General features: G+C 38.8%; 3 protein-coding genes across 3 annotated transcripts in view; 1 reads left to right on the top strand and 2 right to left on the bottom strand.

Annotated features, from left to right (window-relative positions):
• Positions 1-3,580: 3,580 nt before the first annotated feature.
• LOC116701895 (uncharacterized) lies at positions 3,581-10,690 on the bottom strand. The gene is made up of 14 exons (XM_032535943.1): positions 8,869-10,690; positions 8,591-8,788; positions 7,993-8,082; positions 7,394-7,786; positions 7,197-7,298; positions 6,772-7,004; positions 6,493-6,671; positions 6,286-6,379; positions 5,872-6,069; positions 5,337-5,454; positions 5,156-5,247; positions 4,954-5,044; positions 3,904-4,077; positions 3,581-3,792 (listed from the first exon to the last, which is right to left on the bottom strand). The coding sequence occupies exons 1-14, from the start codon at positions 8,930-8,932 to the stop codon at positions 3,581-3,583; spliced, it is 2,238 nt and encodes a 745-aa protein (XP_032391834.1). The 5' UTR covers positions 8,933-10,690.
• On the top strand, positions 10,009-13,140 carry LOC116701886 (lipopolysaccharide-induced tumor necrosis factor-alpha factor homolog). The gene is made up of 3 exons (XM_032535931.1): positions 10,009-10,129; positions 12,104-12,299; positions 12,780-13,140. Exons 1-3 carry the CDS (start codon positions 10,009-10,011, stop codon positions 12,886-12,888), a joined length of 426 nt encoding a protein of 141 aa, XP_032391822.1. The 3' UTR covers positions 12,889-13,140.
• Positions 13,141-13,363: 223 nt separating this feature from the next.
• Positions 13,364-17,345, bottom strand: part of LOC116697113 (uncharacterized) — a 34,299-nt gene continuing 30,317 nt past the window's right edge. The window contains exons 61-65 of the mRNA XM_032528436.1: positions 17,190-17,326; positions 16,616-16,755; positions 16,427-16,521; positions 15,398-16,075; positions 13,364-13,995 (exon numbers count right to left, since the gene is read on the bottom strand). Coding sequence (XP_032384327.1) covers positions 15,422-16,075; positions 16,427-16,521; positions 16,616-16,755; positions 17,190-17,326 — 1,026 coding nt within the window. The 3' untranslated portion in view covers positions 13,364-13,995; positions 15,398-15,421. The remainder of the gene's footprint in view (positions 13,996-15,397; positions 16,076-16,426; positions 16,522-16,615; positions 16,756-17,189; positions 17,327-17,345) is intronic.

The following is a 17,345-nucleotide window of genomic DNA, read 5'->3' as shown; positions in this document are numbered from 1 at the left end:
CTTGTCCTGTGGAAGCTCCAACTTTGTATAATATCAATCTTGTTTTAAGGAACAGTTTTTATGTGACCTTGACTCAGAACGCATCAATAAAACCATTCAACACTGTTGTAAAACATTGCAAACTGAATTGCATCAAACATAATAATAACTAACGATAAAATCAATAGCTCATTTAAACAAAGCGCACAGGAAATGAAAGAGTACATGTGCTTTGGTTTTGATTATGGTCACTAGACAATTCCTGCATTGACCAGGTAAGTAGATGTAGGTAGAGAATACTAGGCCTTGTCCTGAGAGGAATCTAGCGCACAATATATAAATGCATCACATGCAGAGCAGGGTCAGTGCACAGCAGGTTGGCAGGAATGAACATCTGTAGGGATAGGGCCTTTGGATCAGATGGTAAGACCAGTTCATCCTGCAACTCAGTATCACAGCAGTTCTTGAAATGCACACTTAATTAAATATATTGTTTTGTGTACAGAGGCCTGTTTATCTGTTTTTTTTCTTAATATCTGCACGTTTTTTAAACTAATGTATTTCAAGATGAAGCATCTTTTGTGGCAACAGCACGGTTCTTTCTGCCAGTCAGGCTGCAGCAGAGAAGCTGTATACAAATTTGCAATTATTAGTATTTTAGCCCAATAACCAATGTTTCAATCAACATTTATTCACAGGTGCTATTGCCATGGAAGCTGGATTGCTTTGTTGTTAATTGCTATTTTTAAAACGCTACATCTATCAACATTTATTTCGATGTTGTCATGGTATGCATTTCTTAATTTTAATAATAACAATTCAGTCTTATCACCGGTGAAATTATAACGGTATGCTGTAAGACAGAAGCGGAGCAGGGCGCATTAAAAGCCGACATCCCGAATATCAGAGAATGGACAGCTATCAGCAGGTCTTTAACGCTAGTATGGCTTCAATGTTCACATATTTAATCAGAGGTTTGTCACTAGCAACAACACGTTTCTCAGTTTTGTTGCAGTAAGTTATGAACCGTAATATATTTTTTTTAACAATTAGGTAAGTACTTCGGAAGGGACATAGTACGTACCGCTTGATGACTAGAAAATATACTAATACATAATATTCAAAATATTGATGTTTTTGGCTAACGTTGCATTTGAGGATTCGAACAATAAAGATAATAAAATACAGTTTAATGTATTTGTCTCATGCATTGTTTGCTCGGCCGGCCTGCCGGCGGGAATCTGAAATGGAATGAAGCCCATTCACGGCAGACAGCAGAAACACAGGAGCCGAACGAGTCCAGCCACCCAGCCCTAAAGAACTACAAGTACATTGGCTTTATAACATGTTGTAGGGCTATAGTGGGAGTTGTAGTTTTTTTTAAACATATGGTATATTTCTCATAAGTAGAAGTTGGCATTGTAGAAATTTTGGATGCTACTATAACAGCTGGTTTGTGTGTGTCCTGTGTGTGTAGCCCCTACTATAACAGCTGGTCCTATGTGTGTAGCCCCTACTATAACAGCTGGTCCTATGTGTGTAGCCCCTACTATAACAGCTGGTCCTATGTGTGTAGCCCCTACTATAACAGCTGGTCCTGTGTGTGTAGCCCCTACTATAACAGCTGGTCCTATGTGTGTAGCCCCTACTATAACAGCTGGTCCTGTGTGTGTAGCTCCTCCATAACAGCTGGTCCTGTGTGTGTGTGTAGTCCCTTCTATAAGTCTTGAAGGAGTTCCCACAGATGCTTTGCACTTGTTGGTCTGCTGCTAGAACTCTGTGTGTGGTATCATGCTCTCTAATCTGAGCTGCTTTTAACTTTTGATTTCTGAGGCTGGTGACTCAGATGAACTTATCCTCAGCAGCAGAGGTGACTCTTGGTCTTTCTTTCCTGGGGCGGTCCTCATGTGAGCCAGTTTCGTTGTAGCACTTGATGGTTTTTGCGACTGCACTTGGGTACACATTCAAAGTTTTTGCAATTTTCCGGACCAACTGCCCTTCATTTCTTAAATTAATGATGGCCACTCGTTTCTCTTCCCTTAGCTGATTGGTTCTGGCCATGATATGAATTGTAACAGTCGTCCAATAGGCTGTTGGCTGTGTATCAACCTGACTTCTGTGCAACACAACTGATGGTCCCAACTCCATTAATAAGGGGGGGGACCATTTCAGGGACTACCTCATGAAGCTCATTGAGAGAACAGCAAGGGTTTGCAGCGCTATCAAAAAAGCAAAGGGGGGCTACTTTGAAGAAACTAGAATATAAGACATGTTTTCACTTATTTCCGCTTTTTTATTAAGTACATAATTCCACATGTGTTCATTCATAGTTCTGATACCTTCAGTGACAATCTACAATGGAAATAGTCCTGAAGATAAAGGAAACTCATTGGAGGACAAGGGTGTTAAAACATTTGGCCTGTACTGTTCTTACAATTAAAAACAACAAAGAAAGTGATATGTAGCCAGACTGAAGCAATTGCACAGCGGCTCTTTCACTCTCACTACACTGTCAGTGGCTGCTTATTGGATGAACTGCTAGAATGAAAATCACTCACTACTCACTTTAGGCCTGGGTCAAAATGGGCGGGCCCGGACCTATAATGTCATAGTGTCCTGGATGTAACTTTTGATTTGTAATGTAATCTATTCAGAAATAAATAGACTGTTCTATAATTATAATTTATTCAGTGATCTCTTAAACCTCCTATCACCAAGCCATTTCGGCCTGTCACATTGTTACTTACTGTAGACTCATTTGTCACTCTATCTGCACATTTTGCATCTCAAATTCAAAAGCACAGTTATGGCCATTGTTAGAAGAAGGAAGAGCGCCTCAATCTCTTTTCAGCAGTATAACAAAGTTATAATGGCATAAAACATTAAAAAAGTCAAAACTTAAGTTACGTTTCGTTCATAATTTATTAAAAAAACATCATGCAAAACATTTCCATAAGGGAACACATTCATATACAATACAGGGAAAAAATGAGTTTTGCCTGTACATTCAAAATAATTATTTACATGTTTAAAACATTACAACAGTGGTGGAATGTAACTAAGTAAATTTACTCCAGTACTGTACTTCACTCGAGATGTTGAGGAACTTGTACTTTATGAGTCTTTTCTTTTTATGTCACTTTCTACTTCTACTCCGCGACATTTCAGAGAAAATATGTTACTTTTTACTCCACTACGTTAGTGTAGTCCAACTGACCCCAAATTGGCCCTAACATTTTGTTTATTTCATTTATAAAATAACAATGTGCAATGTGGTTGTACATCAGTAGCCAACATTAATTATGTCCACCTTCCATTTAGCACAGATTTTGTTTTATTCCTTTACTCCGTGTTTGTTGGCCTACCATTTTCGTTTCCCTTTACTTGTAAAAGAGTATTTTTACAGTGTGGCATTAGTACTTTTAATGAAATAAAGGATATGTATACTTCCACCACTGTTTAACACTAGGCTATGCTTAGTCTTTGTGCTGTGATTTGTAGTCTTAGATTGTTGGCGGTATTTGGGGTAGGTTTAAGATAAAATGTAATCAAATCAGGTGCAATGACATTGTAGTAGTATTTTAGTATTTTTGAAGAGTATTTACATAGCGTCAACATCGGAGTCTGAACTTTCCGAGCTAAAGTCAAATTCATCTGAACTATCTGTAGTGCAAAAAAACTGATTGTCATTTTCTGGGTTAGACAGGACATGCAGGTAGACTTTTCTTGCACGCCTTTGCAGCTCTTTCATTTGCCTCAGCCTTCTGCGGATGAGGCAAGTGACACCCTTCTTCGCATTCTCTGTGAGATGTCCTTAAAAAGGGACAAAATGTGTCACTATACAGGTAAGCAACAAGTCAAAAAAAATTAAACATGACTTTATGAAACGTGATACAAACATTTCAAATAGATGTTCACATTTACCTTGGGTGTTTTCACTCTGATGGAAAGACCACTCAGACAAGACTCTGGCATGGGACTTCAGAGAATCCCAGTGCTGCTTGATCTCTTTGACAAGGATCTTCTTCTCCTCTTGAAGCCTTCGAACTGCCATGACCCTATCAAAGACTTCCTTTTTTGTGCTGAAATCAACAGCGCCTGTACACATACGTGTGTAGATGAGAATGACCACTGCACAAACAATGTAGTTTCAGAGATCATTTCTCTCCCTCACATGCACTACTGTGGTGCCTGTAGAAAAAAATGCTTTCTCGCTTGCAGGCACACAGCTTCCAGAGTCAAACACCATTTTGGAGAGGTTAATGTCTTTTAATGAAATCTTTAACATTTCACATCCAAATAACTTGACATAGCAATAACCCACCTCGTTATTGGGATGAGTTGGTTGTTGAGAAAAGCAAAGAACAGACACAGACAGTGATTCCTTACTTTATAGATACTATAGCACGAACAGAATACATATTATGCGTACCTTCTTGTGTTATTTGCCAAGGCCAGGGATGTTCTGTGTCCAGAATATGATCCATGCAAACTGCTTGCTCGGGTGTTACAAGGCTGTTGTACTTGGCTAGCATGGTCTGCAAAGTGGTCTTTTCTTGCCTTATTTTCCGTCTAATTCTGTGTCGACATTTGTTGCTGTCTGTGAAACGAAAAATAAAAAACACTATCTGTTAATTACATAATGTAAATTACGTTGTTGGAATTACAGCAAATTCACTATCAATATTAAAGTTCATTGTAATGTGGAGAATATACTTGAATCAACAATCAACACTATCGTTTAGAACTTTATGGACTTATGGAAACATTTCAGACTTAAATGTTAAAATACCATTTGTTTTGTAGAGGCGTTGAGATCTTGTTTTTATACTTGATGTGAGGGCCTCAATCTTCTGACACAAAGCCTGTGTCGTGTCTTGGTGGTTTGTTTCTCCTAACAAAAAGTGAATAACACAGCACCAATATAAAAAAAGATTAAATCTTTATGTCAGACAATGTTTAGAATTATCTCACCATCTGCCCAGTCTTTCACATCTTGCACAAATTCCTCCATGTTTTTTTCTTGCAGTTGAAGCTTGGCTTTCAGAGTTTCCAGGTCCCCCAACTGGACATTTAGAGCTCTAGAAGTCTAAAATTAATTAGGTAATTATAATCTGTACAGTATATATCACAGAAACTTGAGCCATGACAATGTTTTTACACACTTTTAATCTACCTTATGGTATCTTTGGGAAAGAGAATTTGCCAGGTTTTGAAACTTCTGCTGGTTCCATCTCATGGAGAGGAGTGTAAGCATGTCATTGCGTCCTGCAAGGGCACAGAGATTTGTTCTGCAAGAATATCCTTTTAATTAAATGTAATTTCTTCTATAAATAAAAGGTACAATTATATGGTACCTGCTTTTGACATGTGCTTTGTAGTGACCGCTATTCTGGAGAGAAACGCATTACACTGCTCTACTTCCTCCCCTAATGTCGAACCAGCCCCATCTTGGTTGGCTCCACTCCATTTTACCTGGACAGATAGACACAAACTGAATATCAAGGGCATTCAGTAAAAACAACCAAATACATTCAGCAAGTCCCAAAAGCCCCCTTGAATTCAACTAAAGCCTAATCAAAATTCAAACTGACACAATATGCAAGAAAAAAAAAAAAACATTCTGTACATACACAAACACAGAAATACTACTGTGTTACTGTGGTATATAATTGTTATTTCTTATCACTTTTGGGGATTTTATGTCATTGTATAAGAATATTGTGCACTACACCAACCTCACATTTGAAGTCATGGGCTTTAGCATGCAAAACCGACAGGAAGGGCCTCATGTTTTGAAGAGACTGGAGCTCTGGACAGTCCAAACAAACTCTCTGTAGGTAGGGCCAGTATTTACATGCAACATCCATACAGAAGAAGGTTATGTCGTGCTTGGGCGCAAGCTGGTTCTGTAAGAATGAACATGGGGTATGCATATATTTCACCCCTAAACATATTAAGGGCAGACAGCAAGACACCGTGCCTGCAAACTGCCAGCTCCAGTCCTTCCTCATCCACCTTACTCCTAGATCTGCAGGAAGTCTCTCGGGCTGCCAACCACTCCCCACCACAAATGCCTTTTCCAGTGACCTACATTGTAGAATATCATAATTGACAAATGATCTTGTCAACAGTCATTGTAGAGAACAATTCTAAATAATATTTTGTGGGCAAGAAACAAATTAGCATTAATGGCTTTTTTTTTAAATTCAAGTATACAGGTAGATATCACAATACATGACAATATTGATAGACTATGACTTATTATGTCATTGACTTTAAATATTCAGATAGAAGTGCAATTACATGTTTGGTTTTGGTGTGTACTTGGTCCACAAATCTGGTCACATCTTCATCATTAGCAATGAAGACACCATCAAAGATCGGCCGCTCCTCTGATCTAAAAAACAACAACAGAGTTAACATTTTAGGATATAGTGTAGTAAAAGGTTGTACAATACATAAATGTCAATTTTACCGGTCATTAATACACATGTGCTAATAAGTAAATACCGTGCTGTACTCTTGAAACGATAAAGCTTGCGGTTTCCGTCAACCGAGACGGCAAGCATTGCTGGAGTGCAGGCAGGACAGCTAAATTGCTCCTCTTTGCAAATGGCATCAACTTCATATTGAACAGCAGCCCATTCAAAAAAGCTTTTCTGAAAGCTGTCAGATGAGAGCTTTCCAGTCTATTAAAAAAAACAACAGCACAAAACAATTCGAAAAAGAACTTCTAATATCAAAACATAAAAATGTAGGATGCTGCAGAATAAAGAAAGAAATACTGACACGGCCAAAGCGAACAGTCCGCTTCTCAAGCATTCGTAGAAATGCCTGACAGGACATTCCAGGTGATGCCATCTTCATGCTCTCAAAAGTAAAAAATAAGTCTTCCTCATAAACTGTCGCAAAATTGAGGGTGGCGGGCCAGTAGCCACTTTGTATAAGGTCATCCACTTCTGCAGTCCAAGTAGCCTGGCATCCCTCGCAGCTTAGCTCTGGCATGTTGAGATCATACCGTCCTACAAAGTAACATTTACCTCCACTGTAATGTTATGACTGTCAAACTTAGAATTCCATGTTGTATGCATCATATATAAAGCTTGGTGACTTGGCACTGATGTGCACATTTCTTTAAGATATTACATTATTGTGTCTGTTGAATATGAATCTTTTTTTTTAACTGGACAAAAGGAAATCTTTCACATAATTACCATTTATTGTGACCAAAGCAACTGCCTTTCCTTGGATGACCCTCAATGCCTCTGGTGGACAGCGACAGATTTGGACAGGCATCTCAATAGGCAAAAGCCGTACTAAAAAACATTACACAAATGGGTTTGGATAATTCATCTTTAGCGACAATTAGACATACAGAATAAACACTCTCACAAAAAAGTCCATAACTTACCACAGTGTGTAACAGCATTATCCACAACGCAACTGGTTGGAGGCAATGGCTGAAAGAAACCAGCACACATAGCATCCCGGTTGTGAAGGATGTAGGTTTTGTTGTGACGGCTGATGTCGCATTCAGCGCAGAGGAATGGACATGGTAAGCAGTCTCTGCATCTGACAGCTGCACAGTTGATCCCACATTGACTGCAGATTTTTGTTTCCACGTTCCCCTGTGCCAGCATGCTATTTACAAGGTAAGGTCTCTTTGCCCTCCATCTCTCAAAAAAGAGAGCGTTACGAGTGCTCCAATCCACAGAAGCCAGAGGAGCTCCCTGGTCAACTGCAGCTTCTTGTATCTCATCATCAGAGACACTCAAGGAGTACTGTAGATCTTGCACAAGACATTCTGTTACAATTGTAAAAATTGTAAAAGTACATAAGAATTAAAAAAAAATACAGTTTCACAATGGTTTTGCTCATCGTTTCATTTGCAAAAAAAACAGCCATACAAAAGGAAAATTCTTAATTAAGGGACAATTATACTACCATAAAACTTTTCTGGAGACTTTATTTTAACAGTTCATGTTGAATGTTATATAAATTATTACATACCAGCAGAGATGGTCTTTGAAGCAGTCTCTGAAGCAGAGTTAGGGCCATGATCAGCAGTGTTGCAGGGAGGATTAGGCGTGTGATCACCAGCTGTACAAAAAACTCACATCAACATTGATAACATTAAAAATGTCATCCTTGCACCATGGCTAGTGCCTAGGCTGGTTCACAACTGTTCATTTAGTTGCAAAATCCAACTACTGTTGGTTATCTGCATATCCAACAATATATAGACAATGGCAGCAAACACAAATGCTCGTTGTAAAAGCAAATTCAAAAATAAGTGAGCTATTAACAACTAATAAATAAACCATTTTAAACAAAGCCTTACCAAGGTTGACATCTTGTAAGAGATTATACTGCCCATCCATAACAAGATTTCTAAAAAATATTGTTCCAGCCGGCACAATGAAGCTAACTTTATCAGCTTATTTTATAGGTTGTACCGTATTAGTATGTAGTAGTAACCTTAATGTAGGCTATCTATTTCAATTAAGATCCGAGGTGCAAACATTTGAACTGAATGTATCCCTTGATATTCAGTTTTAAATGCCTAAACACTTTTGAAAATATCATGAATGAAAAAAACAATGCTGACCTTTTTCTGACTGATTCCTGCGTGACCTTGGCCTTGCATAGAGTACATTCCCATCACTGTCTCTCTTTCTCCACCTGACTTTTGACGTGGATGTCCTAGCTGGTAGTGCTGCCTTCTCTTTCTGCAGCTCAGCAAGCAGTTCATCAGCATTTTGGAGGTCATCAGTAAGTTTTTCATCAAGCAGGTAATCGTTCAGATCTGAAAGAAAGGTTTGAACAAACACTTATTGACCTAACTAGGTCGCTGTGGGGATAATTGTGCCTATTTATTTTACTTACCAAGTTGAAAGTGTGTGCAGAGGCGTTGAGTGGAGATGCAAGAGCATTGCGGGGATGTCATCATTAAGAAGTTTGGGTTTTGTCATTTCTGCAAATGAGAATAAAATATATAAGGATTATTTTTACTGTGATATTAAAATAAGGCATTAATTGTTAACAACAGCTCATGGTTTTACTGAACCAGAAAAGTACACGGCAGCATTAAGTAACATCAGCTCTATTCATTTACTCAGAAAAACCTCTAATTTAAATCCTTTCAGTACAGAAAGAATAAAGTTGATTTGAAACACAAATAAGATACAATTTGAGCAATTGCAAAAAGCCTAATTTAAACAAAATGTCATTTATCTGTGGCTGGAATTGTAATTATTATCCTTTATAAAAAAGTAATTAAATAATTCCGTAAGCCACCATGCCAACTTAGAGAAAATTATCTTAATTAGGCATAGTAAAAACTTACTATGAACTAGTAACTGATTTATTACACTGTGTGATTATAAACTTACTGACAAATATTAGACAAACTGCATTTTGTAACTGTCTAAACAACATATTTACTGTTTCTCTGCCACTACTTCACCAACACATCTGGCCAATATTTTAGTAAATCTACTGTTATGGCTAATTACATTAAGCACATGTTGAGATGGAATAAGAGAGACAATAGCAGTAGGAAAACTTATCAGGCTTTATCAAGTTCATTTTACTGTAGACAATTCAGGAATAGCACAATAGTAAAGTCAAAACAGTTAATCTGCTGTTAGAGTATTTTCAATCAAAGTTAGGGATGGCTTTTCAAAGTTAGTGCTTAGGTGCTAGGTGAGACCATGATTGTACCCGTTATGAGGTTATATGTGGCAATAAGCTAGGCATAAAGAAACACTTGATTTGCTAACAGCAGCTAACGTTACCTTACCGCTAACGTTACTGTAGGTTTCACTTGTTGGAGCTAGCTAGTATTTTTATTAACGCTTTACATCATTCATCGTCCCATTAGACTGCTAGCCTGCACGTTGAAGGGTTTGAACTACAACTTATTGAGCTAACTAGGTAGCGGTGGGGATAATTGTACTTCTGTATTTTACTTACCAAGTTGAAAACGCGTGCAGATCTGTGCGTCGAGTGGCGCGCAGTGCATAGATGCACGACCAGCGCAGGGACGTCATCATTGCTTCTTGGCTCAGCCATTGGTCGCGCCTTGATAGGTCAGCGGCAATGAAGTCAAAGCTGAAAGCGCCGCGCTCGGCGGCTATTCCGAGCGGTGCGCGACGCCAAGGATGCCGCTCCGTCTAGTTGGGCGGCACCGCTATCCACATAGGAAAACACTAAATATGCCAGCGTAGAAATAATGGCAAATGCGTTTCTTAAACATTTAAACATTTAAACCAGATTTAAATGAAGCTATGCAAAGACAAAAATAAATTAATTAATCGACTATCGACAGTGTATAATGCCTATAGCTCGTCAGTTTGACGCAATATCCGCCAAAACTTCTGGCGAAAACCTTATTTATAGAGCAACGTTAAACTAAAAAACGGCTGTTAAAAATGGAGGAGCTGTTATTTTGCCACTCTCTATGTGTTTAAATGTTATATACATATCATTTATTATGCTATTTTTTATTCCTATTGTGGGCCAGTCATCCCCGAGATCTGAAACGTCATGGTCCCCTGTCGTCTATATTTTACGAGGACGGGGCTCCATTAAAGTCTATAGGAGTTCCCTGCACGTTAAAATATTACTTCGAGGGGTGCCCATTACGTTGAAATGTTACGCCAAGGGTTCCTGACCAAGCGTCCACATGTTACGACTTGGGAGTGAGAACGTGTTGGGATGGAGGGTTCAGGGAACATTCGTGTTTTGTTAGTTTCATTCACTGCACAGACATTTTTTGTTTTTCAAAATACCATATTGCTGCACTTCTTAAAAATACCTAAAACTGCATACGCTTCCTTAGGTTTTCAATTATATTCAAATTGATTTTGATGGTTTTTTTTTTTGCGGAAGCATGTTCTGTCATTACATTTACGTAAATGTCTGTGTGTACATTAAACATCATTATACATCATTATACACAATAGAGCATTTCTTCTACAGGCCATCTTGCACACAGCGATGAAATAGAATTATGATAAAACCTTTTAAAGGTGACATTTGATGTATTTGGGAGAAAATCCCGCTGAGACACACCTGGGAAATAAGAAATCTATGGTTGCAAAAGGCTGTTCTAAAGTATTTTCCTCACTCATCGGGTATTTTAACATGGGTCGGGTCAGAGAGGTTCACACAGACAATATTAGCAACCTTACGACTTCTGGGGGAGTAGACAAGTTTGGCAGCGGAGGGGTAGCCTGCACTGGGAAAACGTCTAGGCAGTCAGACTTTCCTCAACATATACTGTAAGTAATTGAGTTAATTGTTAATGTGCTAAACTTATCATATGTGTGCTTATATTTACAGGATTTATGTGCGGATCTATTAAATTGCCCTTGTTGCATTGTCATCTTGTTTTCACTACAAAGAAAAAAATGACTGCTCATTTCTTTAAATTTCTTATGCTGCACTGTAACTTTTATTCTTGTGTCTTTGTGTCCTAATGTTTCTATTTTGTTTTTAACTGTCTATTCATGTGTTTTATTAGTTTTTAATGCTTATGATTTTTAACTGTTTTTACCTGTGTTTTATCTGTTTAACTGATTTTGTGTAAAGCACTTTGAATTGCCCTGTTGCTGAAATGTGCTATACAAATAAAGCTGCCTTGCCTTACAAAGCAATGATGTCTACATACTAGAGATAAATGCATGTTTAATAATGCACACAAGATAGTGGATGACGCATTTTCCTGTAGGTTATAATTTCTTTCTTTTTTTTTACATACGACCCAAACCGAATAAATATGATTTATTTCTCATGTTAAGATTTGATTTTTTTGTGTGTGTGCAAATGACATGCAAGATAAACCGTTTTAAATAGTGGCTGAGAAGTTACATTTGCGATAATCATTTATGAACAAAGCATCACACACATTTAAATTTAGTTTTTATTTGCACAACATGAGTTTGTCTCTCTTATGCACATGTTGCAGCCTGTAGTATTTACAGACATGTTTGATATGAATTGTTTCCAGGAACTGTGGCAAATACACAAGCGTCAGTCGGTGAGTGTATACTGTCAACACAACGCACTGGTTGTTTCTCATAATAACATAGATCTAATTTCCTGTAACTTTATTGAGATTTTTTTTCTCACTCTGTCCACACTTTTTTTTTTTGGCCTTCTCCATCCTCATTTGGTCCAGTGACAGTCGCTCCTTTGGGAGACAGTCCAGTTCAGGTTGTCTGTCCCGAGTGCCATCAGACAGTACTCTCCAAGGTGGACTACTCCTCTGGTTTGCTCACTTACCTTTTCTGTGGAGGACTCTTCTTCTGTGGGTAAGGGGTGAAGCGCCTTTATAATATTCATAGGGACAAAAAGTCCACAGCCATTCTCAGTGAGGCTCTGAAACCACAAAATGTTTGTGTGGCTGAAAAAAGATACAAAATCTGCTATTCTTAGCACGTTACCGTGAGGAAACATGCAGGTTATACAACTTGTGCTAGAGGTACAGTGAGGGGGGAAAAGTATTTGGTCCCCTGCTGATTTTGTACATTTGCCCACTGACAAAAAAATGATCAGTCCATAATTTTAATGGTAGATTTACTTGAACAGTGAGAGACAGAAAAATGCATGTCAAAAATGTCATGAATTGATTTGCACTTTAATGAGGGACATATGTATTTAGTATTTTAATATGCACTGATTGCCCCCATCGTAATTCCATTGATCATACACTGACAATAAAGAACTTGAATCTTAAAAAAACATATATCGTATGAATAGACAATCCTGACATCAGCTGTTGTCCTATCCAGCTTTGTTTTAGGTTGCTGTCTCATCCCGTTCTGTGTGGACAGGCTGAAAGATGCAAGGCACACCTGTCCTACCTGCAAGACTGCACTTGGCGTGTATAAACGCCTCTAACCGATACTGGTGCTACGCCATATAGTCGATTCATCGATTAGTTGATTCATCGGCATGCTGATTACATGCTTCTTAAATGTGAATGTGATGCTTTTCTTAGCCATACACGATAATACACTGAATTTGAAGATGTCACCGTGCGTTGTGGGAAATTACACAGGGCATTATTTTGACTATTTCCTGACATTTTATAGACAACATTTATCGATTAATCAAGGAAATAATGGGCTGATTATGTGATGATGAAAATAATTGTTTCAGCTTCAACTGATGTGTTCTTCTTAGGGTTAAACTTCCAACACATCCACCCATACACAAGACTACAGTTTTCCTTCTGAATTACTTTTAGAAAATGTAATTATACTGAATCTTTCAGTAATAAAGCTGACCACTAACACTGTTGTACTGTAAATGTCTTGTGATTTGCTGCCTTTAGAGTTTTACTAAGTTAGACTGGAGAAATGGTGAAGACAGATGGTGTTCACTTACTTGTAGCCAAGACTTACTTTTATTGGCTGTTCATGACAATTTAGTAACTAAATTTGTTGTTGGTGTTAGATTTACGGCACAGATAAAATGACGCCTGGGACCCAAAAAGTGGTACATTTTAATAAAAAAAAAAAGAAAAATACATTCATTGATAATCTCATACAGCTCAAGGCACGATGTTCATTTTCAAGGTAAGCCTGAAGAAAGAGCTATCTAAAAGTTACACATGATTACACAGCAACACAAACTGTCACCTTCATTTTCTGTTAAACCTTAATTTTAATAACTGAAACATAACCACCAGGTAAAATATAGTAAAAATATGAGCCTAAAAGCAACGTGTGAAAAGGTTTCAGAGCATACTTGCTGCTGAAGGATCCACTAATCAAGAATAAATTATTTACATTTAATGTATTGTAATTACACATTTTACATTTTCTTCATAGTAATCAATGAGGCATGAGGTCACATCATTTCCTTCTTTTAGCAGATATATATGCCCAAATGCATCAACTCCAATAATCTGCCACGTGTTTCTTCATACAAGAGAAGCGATGAGGAACGCGAGAACAAGGAAGGAGAAGCCGCAGTCTGCTCGGATGCGGGCACCATCATTACCTGAAACACACACCCAAACTCACTTTAGACATAACACTGTAATGATATGTCCAATTTCTGAAATATTAATCAAATATTTAACCATGATCACAAACTAGTGTCAACGTTGTTTCATGATGATATAAAAGGTGTTCTTCTGAAGATTCTGCATAAAAGAAATTTCCCATTTTATCACAAAAACTTTTTAAAAAGTGCCTCCCCTGAATCAGCCATGGATGCACAAAGAGAGCAATTAACGCCTGTTAAACATTAAAAAAAATCATTGTGTGGCACAGATCCTTGCAAAAATCACACCATGATCAATGAAATATATTTTTCAATGAAAGTAATAATGCCAAAATGACCATTCCCTCCAATATTGTTATTGATATCCATTGGTGGAAGAAGTATTCAGATCTTTTACTTAAGTATAAGTACTAATACTACACCATACAAATTCTTACTTACTATGTTACAAGTAAAAATTCTGCATTAAAAATGTTATTAAAGTAAAAGTATGATAGTATTGTCAGGGAAATGAACTGAAACTATTAAAAGGAAAACTAGTCAAATACAGAAAAATCTTCACATTTTAGGAACTAGAAACAATCCAAACAGTTCTGACAATCAACTACGATAAGTTATTAATGGGCTATGATTTCAGCTGTACTTTCAGGCCGTTATACTGTTAGGGAATTAAATTTATAATAAAAACATTGCATCTAATAAATGTGTGTTTTGTGTGCAAAAATCTTAATTTTTATAGTGTGAGCCATTTGGTTTTATGTTTATTATTTGTTGCTGTTAAACCTCCCGCCACCAGGGGTAGCCATGGAGCTGTCCATTTGGCTGCTACAGAGGTGATGTAATTAATAAAAATGTCCAACAGGGCACAGGGGAGCGGACAGTTTTTTTCAGAGTGCAATATGTTATGAGAATGGAAAGTGTAATTAACATATTTTTGTTTGGTATTTACACATATGAATGGACTCTATGTATGGAAAACTGCCTGAGTTTAAAATCCGGCGATGTTTGCCATTGGATCACATAGTGCACGTATCTTAAATAGTTCAATTATCTACCCAGCAACTGCAGTAGACTTTTCTGATAAGTAAAGCGTCCGTACATATAGTAACTAAAGCTGTCAGAATAATCTAGTGGAGTAGAAAGTACAATATTATGGCATGAAAAGAAAAGACTCAAGTACCTTAACATTTATACTTAAGTACAACACTTGAGGAAATGTTGGCTGCTTAGTTACATTCCACCTGTGATCGTATCTAATCAATAGATATATCTGCCAGAATACTTGCAATTAGATATTAAAAGCTAACTGGTCCCAAGTAATAAGTCAGCATTTCCTCCAGCTGATGATCCACGTAGAAGACATGGAAATACATTAAACTACTTTTTCAATGCTCACCTGTGGTGGAGGGACGACTGGTGGTTATAGTAGTGGAGTTGATGGTTGGGGAGCCGGTGGTTGGAGAGTTGGTGGTGGTCGGGGAGCCGTTAGCGGTTGTTGGAGAGTTGGTGGTGGTCGGGGAGCCGTTAGCGGTTGTTTGAGAGTTGGTGGTGGTCGGGGAGCCGTTAGCGGTTGTTGAGAGTTGGTGGTGGTCGGGGAGCCGTTAGCGGTTGTTTGAGAGTTGGTGGTGGTCGGGGAGCCGTTAGCGGTTGTTGGAGAGTTGGTGGTGGTCGGGGAGCCGTTAGCGGTTGTTTGAGAGTTGGTGGTGGTCGGGGAGCCGGTGGTGGTCAGGGAGCCGGTGGTTGTTGGAGAGTTGGTGGTGGTCAGGGAGCCGGTGGTTGTTGGAGAGTTGGTGGTGGTCAGGGAGCCGGTGGTTGTTGGAGAGTTGGTGGTGGTCGGGGAGCCGTTAGTGGTTGTTGGAGAGTTGGTGGTGGTCGGGGAGCCGTTAGCGGTTGTTGGAGAGTTGGTGGTGGCTGTAGAGTCAACTCTGCCTCCCACAAGCCCCACTCCCAGCGTGTTGAGATCAGTCTGCAACTGCCTGGTGATCCAGTTCTGTACCACCGTCTGGTTTTCATAGGACTTTAAACTGGCCACGTTGGAGCCAAGCAGACCTTGGACCTCACGAACAGTCAGGTTCTAGGTACAACAGAGCAAAGAAATGATTTTCTTTCTTTTTTTAATCCAGCGGAACATAAAAACAAAATAAATATCAGCTATGTTGGACACAGCTGGAACTAAGAGTCCAGGTAACAGCAAGTGCAGTCAACATTCTACGCTAACTTTGACAAGGTCAGTAATAAGCACATGAGTAAATGCAAAGAACTTACCACACTGCTAAAATGGAAAAAAAGTACAATTACGACACAACACACACACACACACACACACACACACACACACACACACACACACACACACCACACACACACACACACACACACACACACACACACACACACACACACACACACACACACAGTAACTGACCAGTACAACGTTCTCATTCAGACTGGTGAGGGTAGCCATGTCCATGTTGATGTTGGAGGGCACCAAACTTCGGACATAGTCTACAGATGCACCCCCTGCAGGCCAGGAAAGAAATAAGCAGTGTCAGCCGTGTTCTAATGTAGTTTTTCTGCATGTAGTATAGATGTGTGTTTGGGTCTGTTTGCCTACCGATGAAAGGTTGTGTGAGCTGGAAAAAGGAAACGGGGACAGTGGAGCGGGTCATTGTGGCAAATGCTCGTGCGGCGATGTTGAACAGGACTTCCTTTTTCTCCATGGTGCAGTTGGATACCACCAGGGCGTTAGCCTCTCTGCAACGAGACACAAACACACCGAGTAAAAAATTAGTAGGGATTCATCATATTTGTTATTTGCTGGATTGGAACAAAGGCAGGGATTTTTACAAAAAAGATAATTTTGGGGGGCATTTCCACCTTTAATGGACAGGACAGCAAGGTGAGAAAGAGAGAAGACATGCAAGACATCGTCACAAGTCAGACTCAAACTATGGGCCTCTGCGTTGAGGCATAAAACTCTATGCATATGTGTGCCTGCTCTACCAACCGAGCTAACCCGGCCATGCATAAAAACAAGATGTAGCATTTACAAAGTTGCAATTACCTTAACCTCCACTATTAAACCAAAACTTTTTATGAACGTTCAATTAAACTGGGAACTCCCAGTAAACACTGTCATGTCATACTAAGCTACACACACACACACACACACATCTCTGATTTCTTACTTAAGGCTTTGAGGGGAAATGTTCTTCAAAACTTCGATGTCCAAGGAGCAAAGGTTGGCTCCACCGATAGAGTTGAGCTCAGCACTCCCCAGTTGTTTCCCTTGGTTACTCAGATACTTAGAGATGATGGCGTTAGCCTAGACGACGAGAAGAAAC

The sequence above is a fragment of the Etheostoma spectabile genome, chromosome 2 (assembly GCF_008692095.1).
Source record: "Etheostoma spectabile isolate EspeVRDwgs_2016 chromosome 2, UIUC_Espe_1.0, whole genome shotgun sequence".
NCBI classification, from domain to species: domain Eukaryota; kingdom Metazoa; phylum Chordata; class Actinopteri; order Perciformes; family Percidae; genus Etheostoma; species Etheostoma spectabile.
Note: the sequence above shows the minus strand (reverse complement) of the source record. Positions and strands in the feature narration are given on the sequence as shown.

Bases quoted from the DNA above. Each gene is read 5' to 3' on its own strand.
- LOC116701895 (XM_032535943.1), bottom strand. From the start codon at position 8,932: ATGATGACATCCCCGCAATGCTCTTGCATCTCCACTCAACGCCTCTGC. The intron at 8,789-8,868 runs GTAAGTAAAATA...CCTTTCTTTCAG, and splicing joins CTGCACACACTTTCAACTTG to ATCTGAACGATTACCTGCTT. The intron at 7,787-7,992 runs GTATGTAATAAT...CAATTGTAACAG, and splicing joins TTCAAAGACCATCTCTGCTG to AATGTCTTGTGCAAGATCTA.
- LOC116701886 (XM_032535931.1), top strand. From the start codon at position 10,009: ATGCACGACCAGCGCAGGGACGTCATCATTGCTTCTTGGCTCAGCCAT. The intron at 10,130-12,103 runs GTGCGCGACGCC...AACTTTATTGAG, and splicing joins CTCGGCGGCTATTCCGAGCG to ATTTTTTTTCTCACTCTGTC. The intron at 12,300-12,779 runs GTAAGGGGTGAA...TGTCCTATCCAG, and splicing joins GGAGGACTCTTCTTCTGTGG to CTTTGTTTTAGGTTGCTGTC.